The following is a 19,156-nucleotide window of genomic DNA, read 5'->3' on the forward strand; positions in this document are numbered from 1 at the left end:
GAGTTACTCAGAAGCAGCCAGAAACTCATCGGTAATTTCATTACCCTATTGAGTTTTCCCCCCTTCTATTAAGCTGGTCTATTCTCAGGCGCACAAACAAGCGCATAAATTGACCCAAACGTCGCCAGACAAAAGAAGCAGCATTTCCCAAAAGAAGGCTCTCCAATAGAGGCTTTTAATAGCTATGCATTTTTTTGTGTGTGTCATTGCTATGTTGCTATTTCAAACTGTCCAGATTTCCACTTCCTCCGGCAAGAGAAACAAGGGGTCTCGAGATGCCAAGAGGACTCAAAGGACAGTAGCCATCACCGTGGGCCACCGGGCTGCTGAACTGTAGCACCTGCTGGCACACAGACATCTCTCTCTTCTTCTCCCTCCCTGTTCAGTTTAGAAATGGACAGGGGAGCTAATGTAAGCCAGCGCTTCCATTCCCCAGCGCGTGGTTTAGGGGGAGAGGGAAGTAACAAAACCTGGAATGCCATATCTTCTCATATAGTCCGTTTGAAGAGTGAGAATTGTTTACCTGGATAGCAGCTCATGCCTGGTGTTTCCCCCCAAGTCAATCAGGAATCCAGACGAGCTCAATAATGCATACAGAGACACAACAGGCAACCTCTTCCATACTCGGGCACTGTGAGAGGTTACAAGATGAAACCGTAGAGAGGCAGCAGAATCCCCCACTGCATACAAAAGTTAACGGGAAAGATCAAGCTAGAAACTCATGCAGAGATGTAGCAGGCAACCTCCTCTGTATGGAAACAATCTGGGCCTCTGATTATTTCATTTCTTCCTCACCGGACACTAGGCATCCTCTTAGGAACAAAGTCTTGGAAGTTGTAAAGCCACGTAGAGAGACAGTGTTGCATGCAATATTATTATTATTATTATTATTATTATTATTATTATTATTATTTACTTGATGATGTATAGACCGCCCTCTCCAGTCAGGCTCAGGTCGGTGCACATCCTGCTGTAAACATGCATTCCTGTTTTCCTTATGCTGAGTGTGCAGTTGCCAAATCCCACTCCTTAATTAAGAGCCTTAGGCAACAGAGAATCAAGCCAGAGAATCTTCAACTGCAGGCCCTTTAGTGTTCATCTTAGGATTCCCAACACCCCAAGACAGTGGAGGGAAAATAATCTACTGATCTTCAAAAACATAAGGATGAGGCACCATACCCCCTAACTCCACAGCTCACTCAACCCAGCAGAGGACAACCTAGAAGCCGACCCAGCAAGACTGGAGTTCCCAGCTCCCACCAAGAGACATGCCCTAGTTGTTATTGGGGCTTAGGACTGGACGATGCATTTGGAGTCTTCAACAAATTCCTCACAACCACATAGCAGCTTTTGAGAAACAATACAGAGCCCCAAAGGACTTGGAATGCTGCAGCAGGGGGGAGGAGAGCTACTTGCCTCCCCTCCCTGAAGCCTCTTCCCTACCCAAATACAACACCAGTGTGTGGGGGGACTATGTCCCCATTTTTGCTCTCCATTTGCATAGAATGGCCCATGCGGAGCAGCACAAATGGGGAAATAACTCCCTCCCCAGTTCTGTTTCCACATGAAAAAACAGCTGGGGGGGGGGGAGGCAGGAATCCTTCCTTCTCCTCATGACAGTGTTCAGAGCCTGTTTGGGCTCCCCTTTATTTTTTTAAACAATATTCCCTGACGTTGCTGTGCAGCTGTAAGGGACCCAACTCATCAGAGACCCAAACATGTTGTTTGGTCCTTAGAGCCAGCTTGGTGTCGTGGTTAGGAACGGTGACCTCTAATCTGGAGGGCCGGCTTTCATTCCCCGCCCCTCCACGTCCAGCCAGTTGGGTGACCTTGGGCCAGTCACAGTCCTGTCAGAACTGTTCTTGGAGAACAATCCTATCAGGGCTTTCCCAGCCCCACCTACTTGGGAAGAGGAAGGGAAGAAGATAGTCAGCCACTCTGAGACTCCTTCAGATAATGAAAAGTAGGGTATAAAGACCAGCTCTTCTCCTTCGGCTAGTTGAAATCACCCCACTAGATTCTAGGCACCCAGCAATGCCCAAATCTTTGCAAGAGTTAAGGTCCATCTCACCTCCTGAGGTGCAAACTGAAATCCTGCAGAAAAGACCCCCTCTCCCAGCAAATTCTATACACCACAATGGTCCCCCCATCCAGCAAGAATTCTCGGGCACTTTCCATGGGAAAAGGCATCAGTGCTGGCAACAGAGCTTTGTTTTGGGAAGTTTCTGTGCACTTTCCAGTGATTCAGCTGGTTTAAAGTACAGGGATGGGCAAGTTGGCTTGGATAGGTTCAAAAATTGGCCCGAATTAATTTGATATCTACCGAATCACCCGAATCCCAGTTTTAGCATAGGGATTCGACAAGATGCTATATTCCAAAATCAATTTGGCTCCATTATAACCTAAGGAGCCATTAAAGTCTATGGGAAATATAGCCTGTCTATTCAGTGCTCTGGGAGGGATGGGGTTTGAGGTAGAGGCATTGAATTCGCAGCATCGCTGTTGGAGCCTCTCCTCAAAAGAACCCCCCGAGTTTCAAAAAGACTGGGCCAGGGGGTCCAATTCTAGGGGTACCTGAATATGGTGTCCTCACCCTCCATTGTTTCCTATGGTTGGAAAAGGGGAAAGGCAATACTAGCCAAGCAAAATGTCCTGGAGAATCTCTGCAGTGAAAGTGAAGGGGTGGGGTGAGCCATTTTTGCAAGGCTAGCCCAGAAGGAGGACCAGTGCAATACTGCCTGGCAGAACCAGCGCCACTGTGCCTGTGCCAAACCCAGCAGGACCAAGTTCACACCTGAGAATCTCTGGACTGGGAAATGAGGGGGGGAGGGGGTGTTTCTGCAGGAACAGCAGAACCAGTGCAATGTACTAGAGCCCAGCAGCAGAACCCTGTGCCACCCAAGGACTGTCCATCAGAAACCAGAGCTAACCTACTAATGCTCAGCAGCAGAGCACAGTGCCCCTCTGGGGCAAATGCCAGCTCAACAGGGCTGCAGCACAGAATCACAATCCTGCACACTGATCAATGTGACAAATTAAATGTGATTCTTTAGTTTTACATGACGGATCCCTTGTGCATAACAAGAGAATCTTACCTGAGTTACGATATTAGTCATCTCTTTGCACAGCGCCTCCCCCTTCCCCCAACATCCTGCAACTTTCTGAAAATGAAGCAAATTACCTCCTTTCTTTCCAATGATTTCCTTTCTTTTTATTGCATCTGAAGAAGTGAGTGAAGTCTCCTAGAAGCTCGTGCTGGAATAAATGCTGACAGTACGTAGACTCCATGTCTACATACTATTAGCCACCTGTGGATCCCATCCATAGATCAGGGCCACATGGAGACTAAAGAGATTTTACTGCACATTTGGGGAACTCACCAGGTGTACAGAAAGATCTGAAATGTTTAAATTTCCCCAAAACTAAAGTTAAAAAATTTAAAAGCATTGTCTGCACATGAGCAACGTATTGACTTTGCTTCTGTGGATCCTGGCAGCAGCTGCAATGTAGTCCCGGAGTCACCCTGGAGCCACAGTGGCATCACCTGGAACTCAGCCATTGTGGTGGCAAATTGGCCAGGTTGGTATAGTAGTTAGGAGTGCGGACTTCTAATCTGGTGAGCCAGGTTTGATTCCCTGCTCCTCCCCCACATGCAACCAGCTGGGTGACCTTGGGCTCGCCACAGCACTGATAAAGCTGTTCTGACCGAGCAGTGATATCAGGGTTCTCTCAGCCTCACCTACCCCACAGGGTGTCTGTTGTGGGGAGAGGAAAGGGAAGGCGATTTTAAGCCTCTCTGAGACTCCTTAGGGGAGAGAAAAGTGGCTTATAAGAACCAACCCTTCTTCTTAGGGCCTGACTTCTGCAGCAGTTGACTCTGAAACTGCTCGGGGCCTGGTCATCACCTTCACCTGAGATGCAAGGAGCCATTCAGGGCTCAGAACGACTCCCAGACACAATCACAGCAAAGTTTGGGTCAGAGTTTCCCGGCTCAACAATCCCATTCCCCCTCAAAGGTTTTGCAGGGCTCCCCTTGTTCTTCTGTAATGCCCATTGCCCCCTGATACCTGTATTCCGTCATCTCCCATTCACAGTACTGGAAAAGAATTGAACGATTAAGTTGTGAATTAATTACAGTGGAGTTCTGAAGGGGCAGGGTAAAATACCCATGTTTTTACTATTATTAACTTTGCAGATTATGTATCAACTGGAATTAAGCCCTGTTTATGTACCGTCTCATTTCATTCCTCACTGTTTGTGTAACATTCCTCCCTCACACTTTTAAATTTCTCTTGCCACTGGGAACATCAGAGGAGAGGGTGGTAAATAAAGTTGATAAATACATCATGCAAATTGAACAAACATATGCAAAATGAATCTTTCATGCATTTAATTAGCATGGATGAAATACTTAAATTCAGAATCCGAGTCCTTTCTGTGCAGAATTAACAGTCGACTTCTACAAGCTTCCCGCTGATAGGCCGACCAACCGGGAAACTTTTCGAGAGACCAGGCTGGACTAGCTGGCCCATAAGCTCCTCATTGGTTTTGACATCCATATCAGGAGCTCCCAGCATATGTATTTTGAAAGTCACTTCCCAAGCACATGATGTCCCACGTTGGGTTGGAACCATGGTGCAAGGCTCAAGGCGGTTCACAACATTTTTAAAACATTCACAATCAACATTTAAAACATCCTGCAATTAAAACTCCCCAACCCAAATCCCTGCCTTACCCACCTCAACCATCTTCCATCTGGTCTACAGATTGGCTATTGGCTGGAAACATATGTCCAGCCAGGAAGAAAGAGGGGGAGGGGCTGGAGAGGAGAGGTGGGAGACCCACATGATGCTAAGCCCCCCTGGTCTCAGCCCCAGGCCTGGCGGAGGAGTTCCACCTTACAGGCTCTGCAGAACTGTGATAGTTCCATCAGGGCCTGAATCTCATTCTACCAAGTTGGGGCCAGGGGATCTCTTTGGGGCCAGGGATTACCAACAAATTGGCCCTTGATGAATGCCGTGCCCCTCAGGGGGGGCATATTGAGAGAGACGGTCCCTCATCACCCCAGGATGTGAAAGACCTCTCCCTGAGGATCCCAAAGAGACGCTGTGCGTCTGAGTGGACAATACGGACTTCATTGGGCCGATGGTCTGATTCAGTGTCCGCCAGCTGCCTGCAATTGGGCATCACAACTACTCTGAAGTTAACCAAGCCAAGCTTTTGCATGCCATTTGATTGCAGCCAAAACACTAACACACACTTCTATTGTAAAAGTCTTCCATTTTCTACCAAAACTCTTTTCTCCCAAGTGACAATATAGCCACACTGAAGAGCACTAACTGTTTTGCTATTAAGCAACTAAAGTCTTTTCTTTTTTTTGATCAGGAGGACTTTATCGGCAGGCTGGCACCCCTCCCCCACCCTTTTGGCGGCGGGGGGGGGGGAGCATCAGAAAGCTTTCTTCTGCAAGGAAGACTGGAGATCAAGGCATGAGAAGCAAGCCTTTGAGCACCTCATGAAGGAGACTGAAGTATCTTTAGCTGCAAATTACCATTCTAACCAGCTCCTTGACAGCCAGCCCGGCTCAGCCCCCTACCCTTGGATTCCTGGCCGTGACGCCCTGACGTTGCTAGGCACAGTTGCTAGGCAAAATGCACACAGGAAATTGCTGAGCCGTCGTTCCCTCGCAGCTTTGGAAGCAAGCAAATAAATAAATAACAAGTTTTGGGTGGTTAGCGGCAAAATTTCGAGGGAGAAAGAATGGGGGGGGGGGAGAACAAGACTGGACTAACCAACAACCAGTCACCAAAAGACTCTTGGCAAATTCCTGCCTTGTGTTCGAGGAGGTTGCTGCTCAAGCCTGTGGCCTTCTTGCCTCTGCGGCACCAAAATCCATTAGTATTCAGAAAACACAATCTGTGGTCAGATACACCACGGGACATGAAAGGGAAGGGAGGGCAGCTGGGCTGGCAGGCTCTATGTCAGGGGAAGCCAAACTGTGGTTCTCCGTGGACTACAATCACCATGAACCTGCTGGTAGGGGCACATGGGACTTGCAGTCCATGGACATCTGGAAAGCCACCCCTGCTTTACGTAGTCACAGGGCAAGCAGCTAGAAAAAGGGAACAAGGTATAAAAAGGTAGTCTAAAGTGGCAGAGGAACAGAGTGAGTCAAACAGAGGTCCCAGGCAAGAGATGTAAAGTGATTTTGAGCTCAGCAGAAGAATTTGCTCTTGGCAGGTCACATGAGAAATGAGTGTAATGTGCATAGCTCAAGACACACCATTGGTCCCAATATCCCAGAAAGTGCCCACTTTGTTGATAAGGGCTTTCCGTGATCCTGTGAATGGTCTTGGGACACTTGAGATTACAGCATGGCTGATCGTGAGGAAGCACAGATCCAGTTGACTCCTTGAAGCCACATAGAAACCCATGCAAAAGCAGGAAGTGATCATACTACCCCTTTGAGAGGCATGTGACAGTATGCACATTGGGGTGGGTCCAGCCATCCCCCAAGAAGCCTTCCTCCAGGTTAAGAAGATTTCTTTCAACATAACTGGCTCTTTCTGCTTTAGGATGCTTAGGGCTGATCCTGCGTAGACCATGGGGTTGGACTAGATGGCCTGTATGGCCCAACTCTATGATTCTATGATTCTTCTTCAAGAGAAGGGGCTGCTTAATTTCAATGAAGTCTCATTAGATTAGAGGAAGACATCAAATGTGAGCCAAAGGAAAAGTTGGGACATAACTATTTAAATGAGACAAGGTTTTTGTAATGACCTTCCAGATCATATGTGGTCTGAGCCCTGTGGGACCGTGTCTCTACCTATGCCCTCCAGAGAGGACTATACTCTACAAGCTCTCACAAGCCCCTGGGCCCAGGGAGGCTCATCTGGCCTCTACCAGGGCCGTTCCTGACTTGGCCCCCTCTTGATGGAACAAGCTCCCAGAAGTGATAAGGGCCCTGGCAGAGTTAAAAAAAATTCTGCAGGGCTTGCAAAATAGAGCTCTTCCACTAAGCTTTTGGACAAAGCCAGTGAAACAACTCCACCAACTAGAGCCCTCAAATGAGTATTTTAAGGGGACTATATTGTATATATTATTGGGGGTTTTAGTGAGACCTGCTGTGAGCCAGCTTGCTGGGAGTGAGGGGATATAAATTTTAAAATAAATAAATAAATCACCAAGTGTACCCAGCAGAGTCACATGACACCTCCTGATCAGGCAATGCTGCAGAAAAAATGATCTACAGTTGTGCTATCAACAGTTGTTTTAAAGTTATACAGCTTACTGTTAGAGATATTGGAAATACATGTAAGTCCTTTCAATGCTAAAAATGTTATAAGTTCATAATCATGATATTCACTGTATTTTATGCCGAACCTTCTTTCTAAACTGCCCCAAGCCGCAAAGGAGGGCGGTATATAAATGTCATAAAATAAAGCAATGTAAACAAACAAATATTGCTCAGGCAAAATGATAAGGTACAGTCCAATGAATCCTTGACTAAGGCTACCAATTCAAGGCTCACTGTAGGCTTAAGTAGATTTAAGGTTAAAACCTAAATTAGATTTGCAGGGTTACACTCTTAAACCAACTGAAGTCAAAGGGCTCAAGATAAGTCAGTAGCAGAGCACCCTGTAATAACACTTTACAGAGGAGACAAATAGGTAAATACCACAGCTTATACTAAGGAAGCCCTGATCTGAATGGCTTAAGGCAGCCTGAATTCATCAGTTCTTGGAAACTAAGCAGGGATGGCAGTAGTTAGTTCTTGGATGGGATACCCACAAGGAAGTTGACCATTTATGCTGCCCTAGCTGGCCACACCCAGTGGCAGGAGGTGCCTGGGATGCAGAGTCTAGCCGGAGTCCACACCAGAGCAAAGTCAAAGTCCAGTCCAAGTCGTTAGGAATCAAAGCAAGCAGAGTTAAGGGCAAGGCAAAGAGTAGTCGAGGGAAGGCCAAGGTTAGAGTCCAGATTATATATTCAACAAAGCCAGTCCAATTACCAGGTGTGTAGTCAAAAGCCGTTTGCCAGGAGTCAGGGAAGTTGATGGGAGTCAGAAGTTTGCAGACCAAGGAATCCAAGCCGGACAGGAGGGTTTCTGCATAGATTGCACTCAGGCCAAAGAGCTGCTGTTGTCTCACCTAAAAGCAGCCCAGCTAATTGGCTGCACCTGGGGAGGACTCACTCATCCTCCCCAGGAGCTATCCCAGCTGGGCCCCATCTACTTTGACAGTGTGCCTGCAGTCTCTGGCTCCTTCGGCGTTCAGCAAACACCACCCTTCTGCTTCATCTACGTCGTTCAGGCAAACAGTCAGGGCTGGAATGCATCTGTGGCTGCACCAAAGATGCCTCTGGCTGACTTGTGCTGCTTTCATCTGCTGCACATTCAGAGGCCGCTCTCTCTTCTGCCAGAACTGGCTCAGCTGCAGGCCCAGGTTGCTGTAGCAACTCTTGGGAGACAGGAGGTGGCAGCGGGGGCATGACACCATAGCCACATGGTGACTGGTGACACCTCTGATAGCCTCTTGCATTGAAAATCTTATGGGGTTACCATAAACTGGCTGTGACTTAATTTGCTACCACCTTCCTAAAGAGCACTTAGAGGAGGGGGTGGATATGATCCTGAAACTTCCCAGGAGCCATGAATAACATTCACCCGGGGGGGGGGCTAATACTTGATAGTTTCACAGTCAGGACAATATCAAATGAGGCGGGGGGGGGGAAACAAGCAAGGGAAAGCACCTCTATTTCCCAAAGCCCTGTAAAGAAACTCCTCTAGAAATTATCCAAAGCTCTTTTTTATTGCCCTTATGCTATATATTTTTGCCTGCATGCCTTAAAATGGGAACCTATCGAGCTGCAGCATTCTGGGACAAAGTACCTCAACTTTGCCACCCCAACTGGATAAAACCGAACCCCAAGAAGAAATACCCTACAGCAGGGGTAGTCAAACTGCGGCCCTCCAGATGTCCATGAACTACAATTCCCAGAAGCCCCTGCCAGCATTCGCTGGCAGGGGCTTCTGGGAATTGTAGTTCATGGACATCTGGAGGGCCGCAGTTTGACTACCCCTGCCCTAGAGAGACAAATGTTTCAGAAGAGTGACAAAACAAAAAACTACCCAATGTGGGCAGAGGTTAAGAGTCCACTTCACCGGTTTAACCCAGTATCTAATCTTTACAAATCTATCTGGCAGTCCAGTTTGCTGGAACGCCGGGAGCTTTCTTTGAAATTACATCAAAGTTTTCCTGCAGGCAAAGCAACCTCATGTGGTCTGAAATGAGCGGACAGTGGCACAAGGATACCAGCAGTTTGAGTCCCAGCAGAGTCGTCTCAGAGGGAAATATTGAAACCGAAGCTCTCGCAGTAGATTGCAGACTGCAGATGGACAAAGGGGAGCTAAACTAAGGGAGAGGTTCTTGGGTAGCACCTCGAAAGCAACATGGCAGCTGTTTCCAGACCTGATCCAGGCACGTTTATCCCGAAGGCAGTCCACAGACATCCAGAGTAGACAGAGCTGAACTGAAGCCGGGAAGTTTAGTACAAGTCCTTCGGAATGGCTCGGACATTCAGCAACACACAGATCCTCCCGTTCTGAACCTCAGTTACTCCAGACATCCCACCGCCCCCAATGCAAGCACTAAAATCAAACCCGTCATCTCACAGTCGAGGCACGACACTCAGCAAGTGTAAATTGCACAAAATGCCCCAGTCAGGCAGTCACTCCCAGTGGGGTTGTAGTGCTATTTGGGGAATCGCTGGAACAGAAAGCAGCCAGGCACTCTGTACAACAACAGACCATCCCTGCCGTGACATGGAACCACTGCCATATTGAAAGGATCATGGCCCTCTGGTGGATGGACGAATTGGGTCAAGGATACTCCCCTTCCACCAAAGGAGCAGCAACTATCAGAGATCTATCCCTGCTTGTCCAACAGATGCTTCACTGAGGATACAGTTTTATCTTTTCAAAAAGATTTCCCGCCCAAAACTGCCTCTATCCATCATCTCACTTGGGTCCCTTAGCGTCACAATTCTGTCCAGTTGCGTCAACACAGCATAATGACACCAGAAAACGTCTCTATTTTAAGATTAACTAATATGCATTTGCCGAACAGTTATGCCACATGCAAACAATTACCCTCATCTGCGCATACACATAAATGCCTCACTGCGCAAGTGATCTCTGATGGAACTGTTTTCTGTAGTGTCATATCCTCCAATGCTGGCATCTGGAGAAGGAAAATAGAACCCAGGTGGGCCAGTACAATTCTGGAAGATGGGTAACTGCAGTCTTTAAATAGGCTTCCATATTCCACAGAGGTCCCCATTTGCACGGTAACATGGAGCCATACAGCCCCTCTGCCACCACCGCTTTACTTCACAAAATCCCAGTAGCTGGGTCTTCCTCATTTTCTGAGAACAGCAGCTAATGACCTCAACAGGGAGCAGGAAAAAAATATCTCTGCTTCCTGTAGTTGTCTAATGAATTGGGGCAGGGATAAGACCTGCAGATCTTTACTTATTGAGATATTTATAGCCCATTTTCATCCCCAAAGCAAATGACATTGCTCTCCTCTTCTCCTCTTCTCACAACAATCCTGAGAGGTAAGTTATGCTAAGCATGTGTGACTGACTCGAGATCACCCAGCAGACTTCCATGGCCATAGCGGGACCCAAGCCTGGCTCTTCCAGATCCTATTCTGACCTGCCAACTATTATCCACATGCTGGTTCTCACTGTACTGTCTGATGGAACTCCTGTGGTTCCCCTAAAAACCCCACCCAAGGTTTTCACGTGGGTTGTGGAGGGGTAGCAGCTCAGAAGCAGAGCATGTGCTTGGCATGCAGAGGGCCCCAGGTTCAATCCCCGGCATCTCCAGTTTAAAGGATCTGGTAGGAAGTGATGTGAAAGACCTCAGCCTGTGAGCCTGGAGAACTGCTGGCAGTCAGAGGAGGCAAAAATAACATTCCATCGGATTTGGTGTAAGGAAGCTTCATGGGTAATTGGGTGAAGGTACTAGAAGAGAGGCAACCTCACAATCCAAGCTTGGAGTCACAGCCTTCGCCACACTTGCACTGTTCTTGACTGTTGAAATGTTTTATCCTGACATGTTTCTGTCTGGTTACTGATGGTTAATACTGCTGTTTTTATGGGTAACTGATACCATCATCACTGCAAAACCTTGCTTGTTGTTAACCAATACAGAAGCTTAGAGAGCAAAACCACTTTTTAAATCAGTGCTTCCCACTCAGTTGGGTGAGGTCCCATAGATCTATTCCATCAGCAGGTAAATTACATCAGAGGAAAGTGTCCTTCCTCATGGAACTAGGCTAATATATCTTCAAAACCAAGCTTTTCTCAGGCTGTAAGTTCTTCTACCACCATGTTGCACACAACCCATCAGACGAATACCTTCTTCAGCAATATCTCACCACTTTTCGAAGGCATCCAAAAGTATTTGTCAGTGGCTATCTCCGTGTGGTATAAGGGCTGGATTATTCATATGTGGCAAATATGTACTCTGGAAGATGAGAGACAAGAGTGGTGGATAAGTGTCATGATTCTCAGCCCATGCATCAATTCCTTTGGCTATCAGACCCCAATGAACGTTAAAAAAAAGTCTCAGTCTTGTCCTCTGTCAGTGGCTCTTCTGGGTCACAGGCAGAGGTCTTCCACATCACCTACTGCCTGATACTTTTCAGTGAAAATCCCAGCAATTGAACCTGTGACCTTCTACACATGAAGCAGATGCTGTACCATTAATCCATGACCTTTCACCATAAAAATCTGTCCTACACTGACTTGGACTCATGGTCCATCAAGGCTCACAGACTAGTCTAGCTGGCAATGGAGCTCCAGGGTATCAGCCAAAGGTCTTCCCCACCTCCTACTACCTGTCAGAATCCCATCAGATTTCCAATAAGCAGACTCTTTGGTGCAAATAAATCTCTTTATTCAAAGGAAATGATGTGCTGTAGCAAGTAATTCCTTGCTGAAACTGACTAGCTAACAAGCTAGTACACATTTATGGCCTTGCACAGCCTTCCTCCCAATTCAACTCTTGGCACCTAAAATACGGTGTCAGATGCAAGACTTTTCCCAAGCTGTGTTTCCATACAAAGCCAACGAAAGCTTCACTAGACAATGCACATTCTTAAACCACTATATCAGCCTGCCAATGTCAAGGCACAATCATAGAATCATAGAGTTGGAAGGGGCCATACAGGCCATCTAGTCCAACCCCTTGCTCAACACAGGATCTGCCCAAAGCATCCTAAACAAGAGATATTATGAGAGAGAGAGATCTGTGGAAATTCACTACACCATTAAGCAAGGTCAAAAGAACATCACATGACAGAACCAAAGAAACATAATAAGTCAATCTTTCATGGTAAGAACATGTGAGTAGGATCTTGACACTACCTGGCCCCTTTAATTGGAGACGCTAGGAATTGAACCTTCTGCCTGTGAAGCAGAGGCTCTGCCTTCCCAGTCGACAATGCTCTTTGGGAATATCTTGAGTGGTTGTGATAGTTTATTTCTTTAAGATGCTGTTCTTAAAAATAAAATATTTTTGTGGATTGCATTTTTATGTACCCATCCAGGGTGGAATGTTATATTTGCAATGCTGGGTTAAGAGGTAGAAAGGCAACATATAAATATTCTAAATGAATGAACAATAAATGTGTTCTATTCCATCGGCAAGCAGCCAGATTCTTCCTGAGGCTTTCCAAACAGGCCAGCTAACCTATCTGGAAGCTTCCTGGAGGCATCAGGCTAATTGCTGTTGGAACAGATTCCCATAAACCCGCTGATTCAGCAAGGTGGCTCTTACCTGTGTTTCAGGTATGCACTGCACAGAGGTTCCATTGATATACCATGGCTAACAGTCACCAAGCAAACTGAAAGCTGCATGGGAGGGCCACATTTTTAATGTTCCCCTAGGTGGAAAACCTCCTTGCAAGTAGATGACTAGCACAATGGGGAGAATGCTAGACTACAATCGCTGTTGCGTTCTGTTTTAACAACACAGAGGCTTGTCTTTTTAAGTGGAGAGGGGGGGCATTAAAAAAACTGCTTTCCTTATATGCATGTAGACCTGGTGCAGTCTACTTCAGGATTCAGCCTCTCATTCTGCTCCCTAGTAAATCGGGCTTATGTTAGCAGGGTTCACAGCTCCAAGTGATGATACATTGCACAAATACAGGCCTGCAAGCAGCCTCTCATTGGCCCAGGGGCCGTGGCTCAGTGGTAGAGCTTCCGTTTGGCGTGCCGAAGGTCCCAGGTTCAATTCACAGGCTGGGTAGGGGGTGATACGAAAGACCTCTGCTTGAGAGCTTGGAGAGTCACTGCCAGTCTGAATAGAGAATCCTGACCTTGAGGAATCGATGATCTGATTCGGTATCATAGTACAATTAAAAAATGTATGAGAAGGATACAGTATATGACAAGTCCAATAACCCTGTACCACTGGCAATCAGCAAAATATTGTTGTCCAAGTTTCTCATATGTAATCCAAGTCTTTATTCAGGCAGTGCTTTCAGCTCTTCTATGTTGCACAAGACTGATCTCGCCACTGCGAGTAATAGCAGAATAGCCACCAGTTTGAGGCTTATTTTCAATAGTCACGGCTAAACAAAATCTTCTTCCAAAAGGTTTTCAAGGCTGGAAAAAGGAGTTCTCAATGCTGCCCACACAGGGCTGAAACGGTCTCCCCAGCTCAGTTCTGGAACGTCATAAGCCCCAAACCGGTGGCTATTCTGCTATCACTCACAGTGGAGAGACCGGTTTTTTGCAACATGGAAGTGCTGAAAACTTTGCCTGAATTAAAGACGTGGATTACATACCACAGAGTCAGGCAACAATATTTTGCCGACTGCCAGTGGTACAGGATTATTGGACTTGCCGATTCAGTATAAAGAAGCTTTATGTGTTCATGTGCGTTCACTTTATCAGCAAACAGCAGCAAGCAAGAAGGATCAGCTAGGTAAGTAAGGAAGCGCACGTAATCTCAAAGGTAACAGGGAACTTCTCTCTGTGGAGCTCAATGTGGCTTACTGGTATAATGGTAAGAGTGCTCAACTAGGCAGCAGGAGATCCAGGTTTGCATTTCTGTCGTGGAAACTTGCTGGGAGACCTTTCGTTAAGCCAGCCTTGGTGTAGTGGTTAGGAGTACGGACTTCTAATCTGGATTTCTAATCTGGCAGTCCGGGTTTGATTCCCCGCCCCTCCTCCTGCAGCCAGCTGGGTGGCCTTGGACTCACCACAGCACTGATAAAGCTGTTCTGACCAAGCAGTAATATCAAGGCTCTCTCAGCCTCTCCTACCTCACAGGGTGTCTGTTGTGGTTAGAGGAAAGGGAAGGCGATTGTAAGCCATTTTGAGACTCCTTCTGGTAGAGAAAAGCGGCATATAAAAACCAACTCTTTTTCTCAACTTTTTTACTGTTGAGAAACCCAAGAAAGGGTTCTGAGAAACCCCAGAAGTGGCGTGATTTTGCAGAATACAGTTTGGAAGTGTAGCTGTTTACATGCCCACCTGGGGCTCCTCCCCTTCCCACCCCCTCTAGGCCCATCATTGGCCAGTTGGGGAGGGGGGCAGGCCAACATGGCCATATATGGTCATATCACCTGATAAAACCTGTCTCAGAAAGCCTGAGCTAGGCCCTCACTCTCAGCCTAACCAACCTTACAGGGCTGGTGTTGCAAGGAAAGAACGGAAGCAAGGCGAACAATGTAAGGTGCTTTAGGTTCTCACTGGGGAGGAAAGCAAATATCTCAACAAATAAATATATCGCTAAAATAAGAAAATGGGTGGGAGGGGGGGTTAATAAAAGCATTTGAGAGCTAGCAGCTATGTCTGCAGATCAATTTTCCAGGCCAAGGTCTTCGCACATCACGCCTGCCCGACACTTGCTGTAAATCTGACCCCAGGTTCTAGTACTGAAGGAGCTGCGGTGGGGAGAGGCAGAGGAGGAAAAATTCCTCTCAGTCTTGCTTTGCATCATTTATAATTCCATAGAACTCATCACTTCCCTGACAGACTTGGACTGGTTTGTAACAGCCACCACACTTACTTAAACCTTTGTCAACATAATCTTCCTTGCAACTGTTCTGCCTCTCTGGCTGCGAGGAGGTCTCCTCCGTGCCATCCTTCATCTTCAAAGCCGAGCAAACTCATTTCCTCAAACAGGCCGGTTGGAAGAACTTGGATGATGACTGTCATTTCACAACCCTCAGTTTAAAAAAAAAAACAAACTCTATTTACTGCCCATTTACTTAACAGGTTCGGGCTGATCCATCATTCCCCCCGCCCTCCCTGTGGTTTCCATCACAGGATAATTAAGGTGCTCTAGACTTATTTTAGGGAGGTGGGGGAGGAAATCTCTCTTTTCTCCAGCACACAGCTGTACGGTGAACTTTGGTGGCAATTGAAATATTTGGAGGTTGGGGCTTTCCATTCGTCGAAAGATTTCTTCTCAATTATGTTTTTACGGAAAAGTGTAAAGGGAAATGCTTTCAGAAACCTTAATAAAACCTGGAAAGCACAAATCAAAGAGGAAAAAAAAATATGCACAGGACCTGATATCACCTTGAAATCTTTTCATTTCATAAGCCACACAAACTGCCTGTTTCTATAGCGGCGGCCACACTGGGTACGGCATTAGAGCATTCTTTCACCTCCTGGATTGGCTTCTCCACAAAGGACAGCCCAGCTGGAACAATGGCTGTAGCATAACAATAGCAGGGATATCCATTTCGGTGAATAAAGCAACTGTTTAAACAGACCCTTTTTTTTGTTGTTGGAACATTAACAAGCTCACAATCCATCTAGTTCTCTCCCCCCCCCCAACCCCTGTACACTTTATCAGCTCTTCAACTGATTTCCAATTACAGCAGATTAACATATTAACATGCTCTTGTGGCAGCTTGGCCTAGCAGATGATGACCTAGAAGGCCCATATTGGAAAACACACGTTCCGCAAGCAGAGCCAATCCTGCAACACACGATAGCAATTGACAATCTCCTAAGCTTTGGACAACCATCAAATGTTCACAGCAACATAAATAGAACCGGAAATGAATTCCTGCTGGGATCTGAACAGCTAGGCTAGCGTGACCTTGACGGATTGCATAAAGGCACTAGTTTGGCCTTGGATGGGATACCAGGGCTGCTACACGGAGGCAGGACAATGCAAACCACTTCTGTTTGCCTCTTGCCTTGAAAACCCTACCAGCAGGGGTAGCTCTATGGAGCCCCTGCCAGGAAAAATCAGCAGCAACTTGAGAGTACTTTTGATCACCACCACCACCAAACGAATTTATAAAGTTTAGCATTCATTAACAGGAATATCCCTAAGCTACCAATGATGCTGTGTGTATATCAGCTCATTTGTAGAGAGGGCCTTCCCAAAATGGGTTGACACTATGTTGATTTTGACACAATATAAGAGCATCTTATGTCCTTATCAATCCATCCTTGATTCAGGAGATGAAAGGATGCAGGGCTGAACAAGAACTCTCTTCCCCGTGAGTTCTTGGAGAGCCCAACCAATCAGAAAAGACTAGATTACAAATCATCCACAGCTTCTCTGGTCCAAAATGAAGAAAAGGCATCACTCCCTTGTACATTGCTGCTTGTTTTAGAGCTGCTAACGGCTGTACCATTTTCCCTTTGGCCTAATTGGCCTTTTGCTTAAGACACTTGCTCAAAAGGCAGAGGGCAGGAAATAGCACCCACTTAAATATGAGAATAGCTAATAAAGGATTAATGGCTGAAAATGAAAAAAGTATTAATGACTGAAGATGAAGAACAGAAAGAGCAAAGAGGGAAGACTGGATTACATTTAGTCTTAAGAGTACAGTCTAGTACAGGGGTGGCCAAACAATGGCTTTCTAGATGTCCATGGCCTACAGTTCCGATAAGCCCCCTGCCAGTAGCTGCAGGGGCTCATGGGAACTGTAGTCCATGGACATCTGGAGAGTCACAGTTTGACCACCCCTGGTCTAGTAGAACAGATATTAGCCCTGAGAAACCTCAGTACAACTGTGCACACCAAACAGCCTGCTCATGTTTAGACTTGGTGGGGGGATTACCACAAATCACATATGACCAAAATAAAGGAAGCCAATTGGGAAACGCTCAAATAAAAGATTTGCAATGCTGTAGTCTGCATTCTCCACTAAAAGTGAGGGAAGGAATGAGGACTATTCTACAATGGGGTGAAAGCAACCTGGGTTGAATCGAGGATGGCCAGCTCCATGTTGCCTGTCTCTTTAGCTTTCCACCTGAAGGAAGAAGTCTCCCCGTGCCTAACTGGAACAAAATACATTGAGCTTCTCAAATGCAGCCTTTCCAAGCAACCCAAGAATTCCCTGACATTTGGCTTCGGCATGAGGGAATTCAAACGTTAGGCTGCAAAGTCATTTCAGCTTTGCTGAACACCAGATCCTTTTTAACAGCCTTTAACATTTAAGGGGCAGCTTCGTGAAGACTCTCCCTGGGTCCCTCTAAGTGATGCCGCTTTATTGTCACCGTTCTGCAAAACGGTACTTGACTTTTACACAAACTGCCCTTGCTGTGCTTTGCTATCATACGCCCAGCAGCTGCAGCGCTGCAAAAGCCAATGGGAGGGAAGGGCCCTTGGCAGGAGGATGCACCGCATCCTGAGAAATTGCCCATTTTCTGAAATTTTCCTTTGCAGGAAATAAAGTTCCTGTGAGACAGTATGTGGAGCAAGACACCCAATCTTGTCACAATGTGGACACTTTCAGAACATTGAGAATGAGGAATGAGGATGTGAACCGCCATGAGCCTGCTTGCTGCGAGCAGCAGTATATAAATGTAATAAGTAAATAAGTAAATAAGTAAATAAGTAAATAAGTAAATAAGTAAATAAGTAAATAAGTAAATAAGTAAATAAGTAAATAAGTAAATAAGTAAATAAGTAAGTGAGTGAGTGAGTGAGTGAGTGAGTGAGTGAGTGAGTGAGTGAGTGAGTGAGTGAGTGAGTGAGTGACCCTACAAAATGGCTGCCATGGGATGCTGGACCCAATCACAACAAGCAGGAATATTGCAAGTCAAGCAACAAAGGAAGCTATTTCAACCTGAATCTGAGTTCCCCGTAGACACAAATGTGAAATCTCCTGAATTCTTCTGAGGTGACTCCTGCTCCCATGAGGTGGAGGAAATCCAAACTTGGCTCTTTTCTTTGAGGAAGACATCACTGTGTCAAAAAAGGAAAGGGGCGCCAAGCTCAATGGCAAGCACCATGTCAATAATCAATATAGATTGGGATGGCCAAACTGTGGGTCTCCAAAAGTCCATGGACTACAATTACCATGAGCCCCTGCCAGCATGGCCAATCGGCAGGGGTTCGTGGGAATTGTAGTCCATGGACATCCAGAGAGCCACAGTTCGGCCACATTGGTCTATGGAAAAAAAGTAGGATTCAAGTCCAGTAGCACCTGAAAGACCAACAAGATTTCCAGGGTATAAGCCTTTGAATGTCAAAGCTTCCTTTGTCACAGTGCTACTGGTATCTGACAAAGGGAGATTTAAATCCCCAAAACTTACACCCTGGATATCTTGTTGGTCTTTAAGGTGCTACTGGATTTGTATCTTGCTCTGGTTGTTTTTATGGTCCTTCTCATTTCATATCTAATCTGCCCCATCTGGAGGCTTTGGAATGGGCAGTGATTCTTTCTAGTTTCAGGAAATCTTTTCTATTCTGATTCGTCTGATAAAGGGATTCTTGAACATGTGTCACAGGAGCCCAGTGTGATGGTGTGATATCCTGGGACACGTTTTCCAGGTCATCTTCTGTTCTTGTAGAAAATGGGTCAGATCTCATAGACTTCACCCCAATCTCCATCTACAGCATTCTTCTGCAAGAAATGAACCGCTCTGAAGATAACATGAATTGATGCATAATAGCATGATGGCCAAAAATGGGTTAATCATTTGTGTCATAGGGAGGGGTGGTATATAAATTAAATTAATATTAATAATAATTTTTAAATGACCCCAAACTAGAGGAGCTCTGTTATCATTGAATACCACACAAAGAAGCAGTAGCAGTACTGTTTACACTAACTTTAGTAAGTTCAGGAACAACGGGAGAGGAAAGGGAAGGTGACTGTAA

The 19,156-nt window shown here is 46.2% G+C and overlaps 1 protein-coding gene across 2 annotated transcripts in view; it reads right to left on the minus strand.

Moving 5' to 3' along the window:
- CSMD2 (CUB and Sushi multiple domains 2) overlaps positions 1–19,156 on the minus strand; it is a 644,506-nt gene that overhangs the window by 599,526 nt on the left and 25,824 nt on the right. The window contains exon 2 of one of the 2 annotated variants that reach the window (XM_077337490.1): positions 15,089–15,246. The exons of the other annotated variant lie outside the window; for it this stretch is intronic. Coding sequence (XP_077193605.1) covers positions 15,089–15,170 — 82 coding nt within the window. The 5' untranslated portion in view covers positions 15,171–15,246. The remainder of the gene's footprint in view (positions 1–15,088; positions 15,247–19,156) is intronic. 2 annotated transcript variants of the gene reach the window in all.

This window comes from Paroedura picta, chromosome 5 (assembly GCF_049243985.1).
Source record: "Paroedura picta isolate Pp20150507F chromosome 5, Ppicta_v3.0, whole genome shotgun sequence".
Lineage (NCBI taxonomy): Eukaryota > Metazoa > Chordata > Lepidosauria > Squamata > Gekkonidae > Paroedura > Paroedura picta.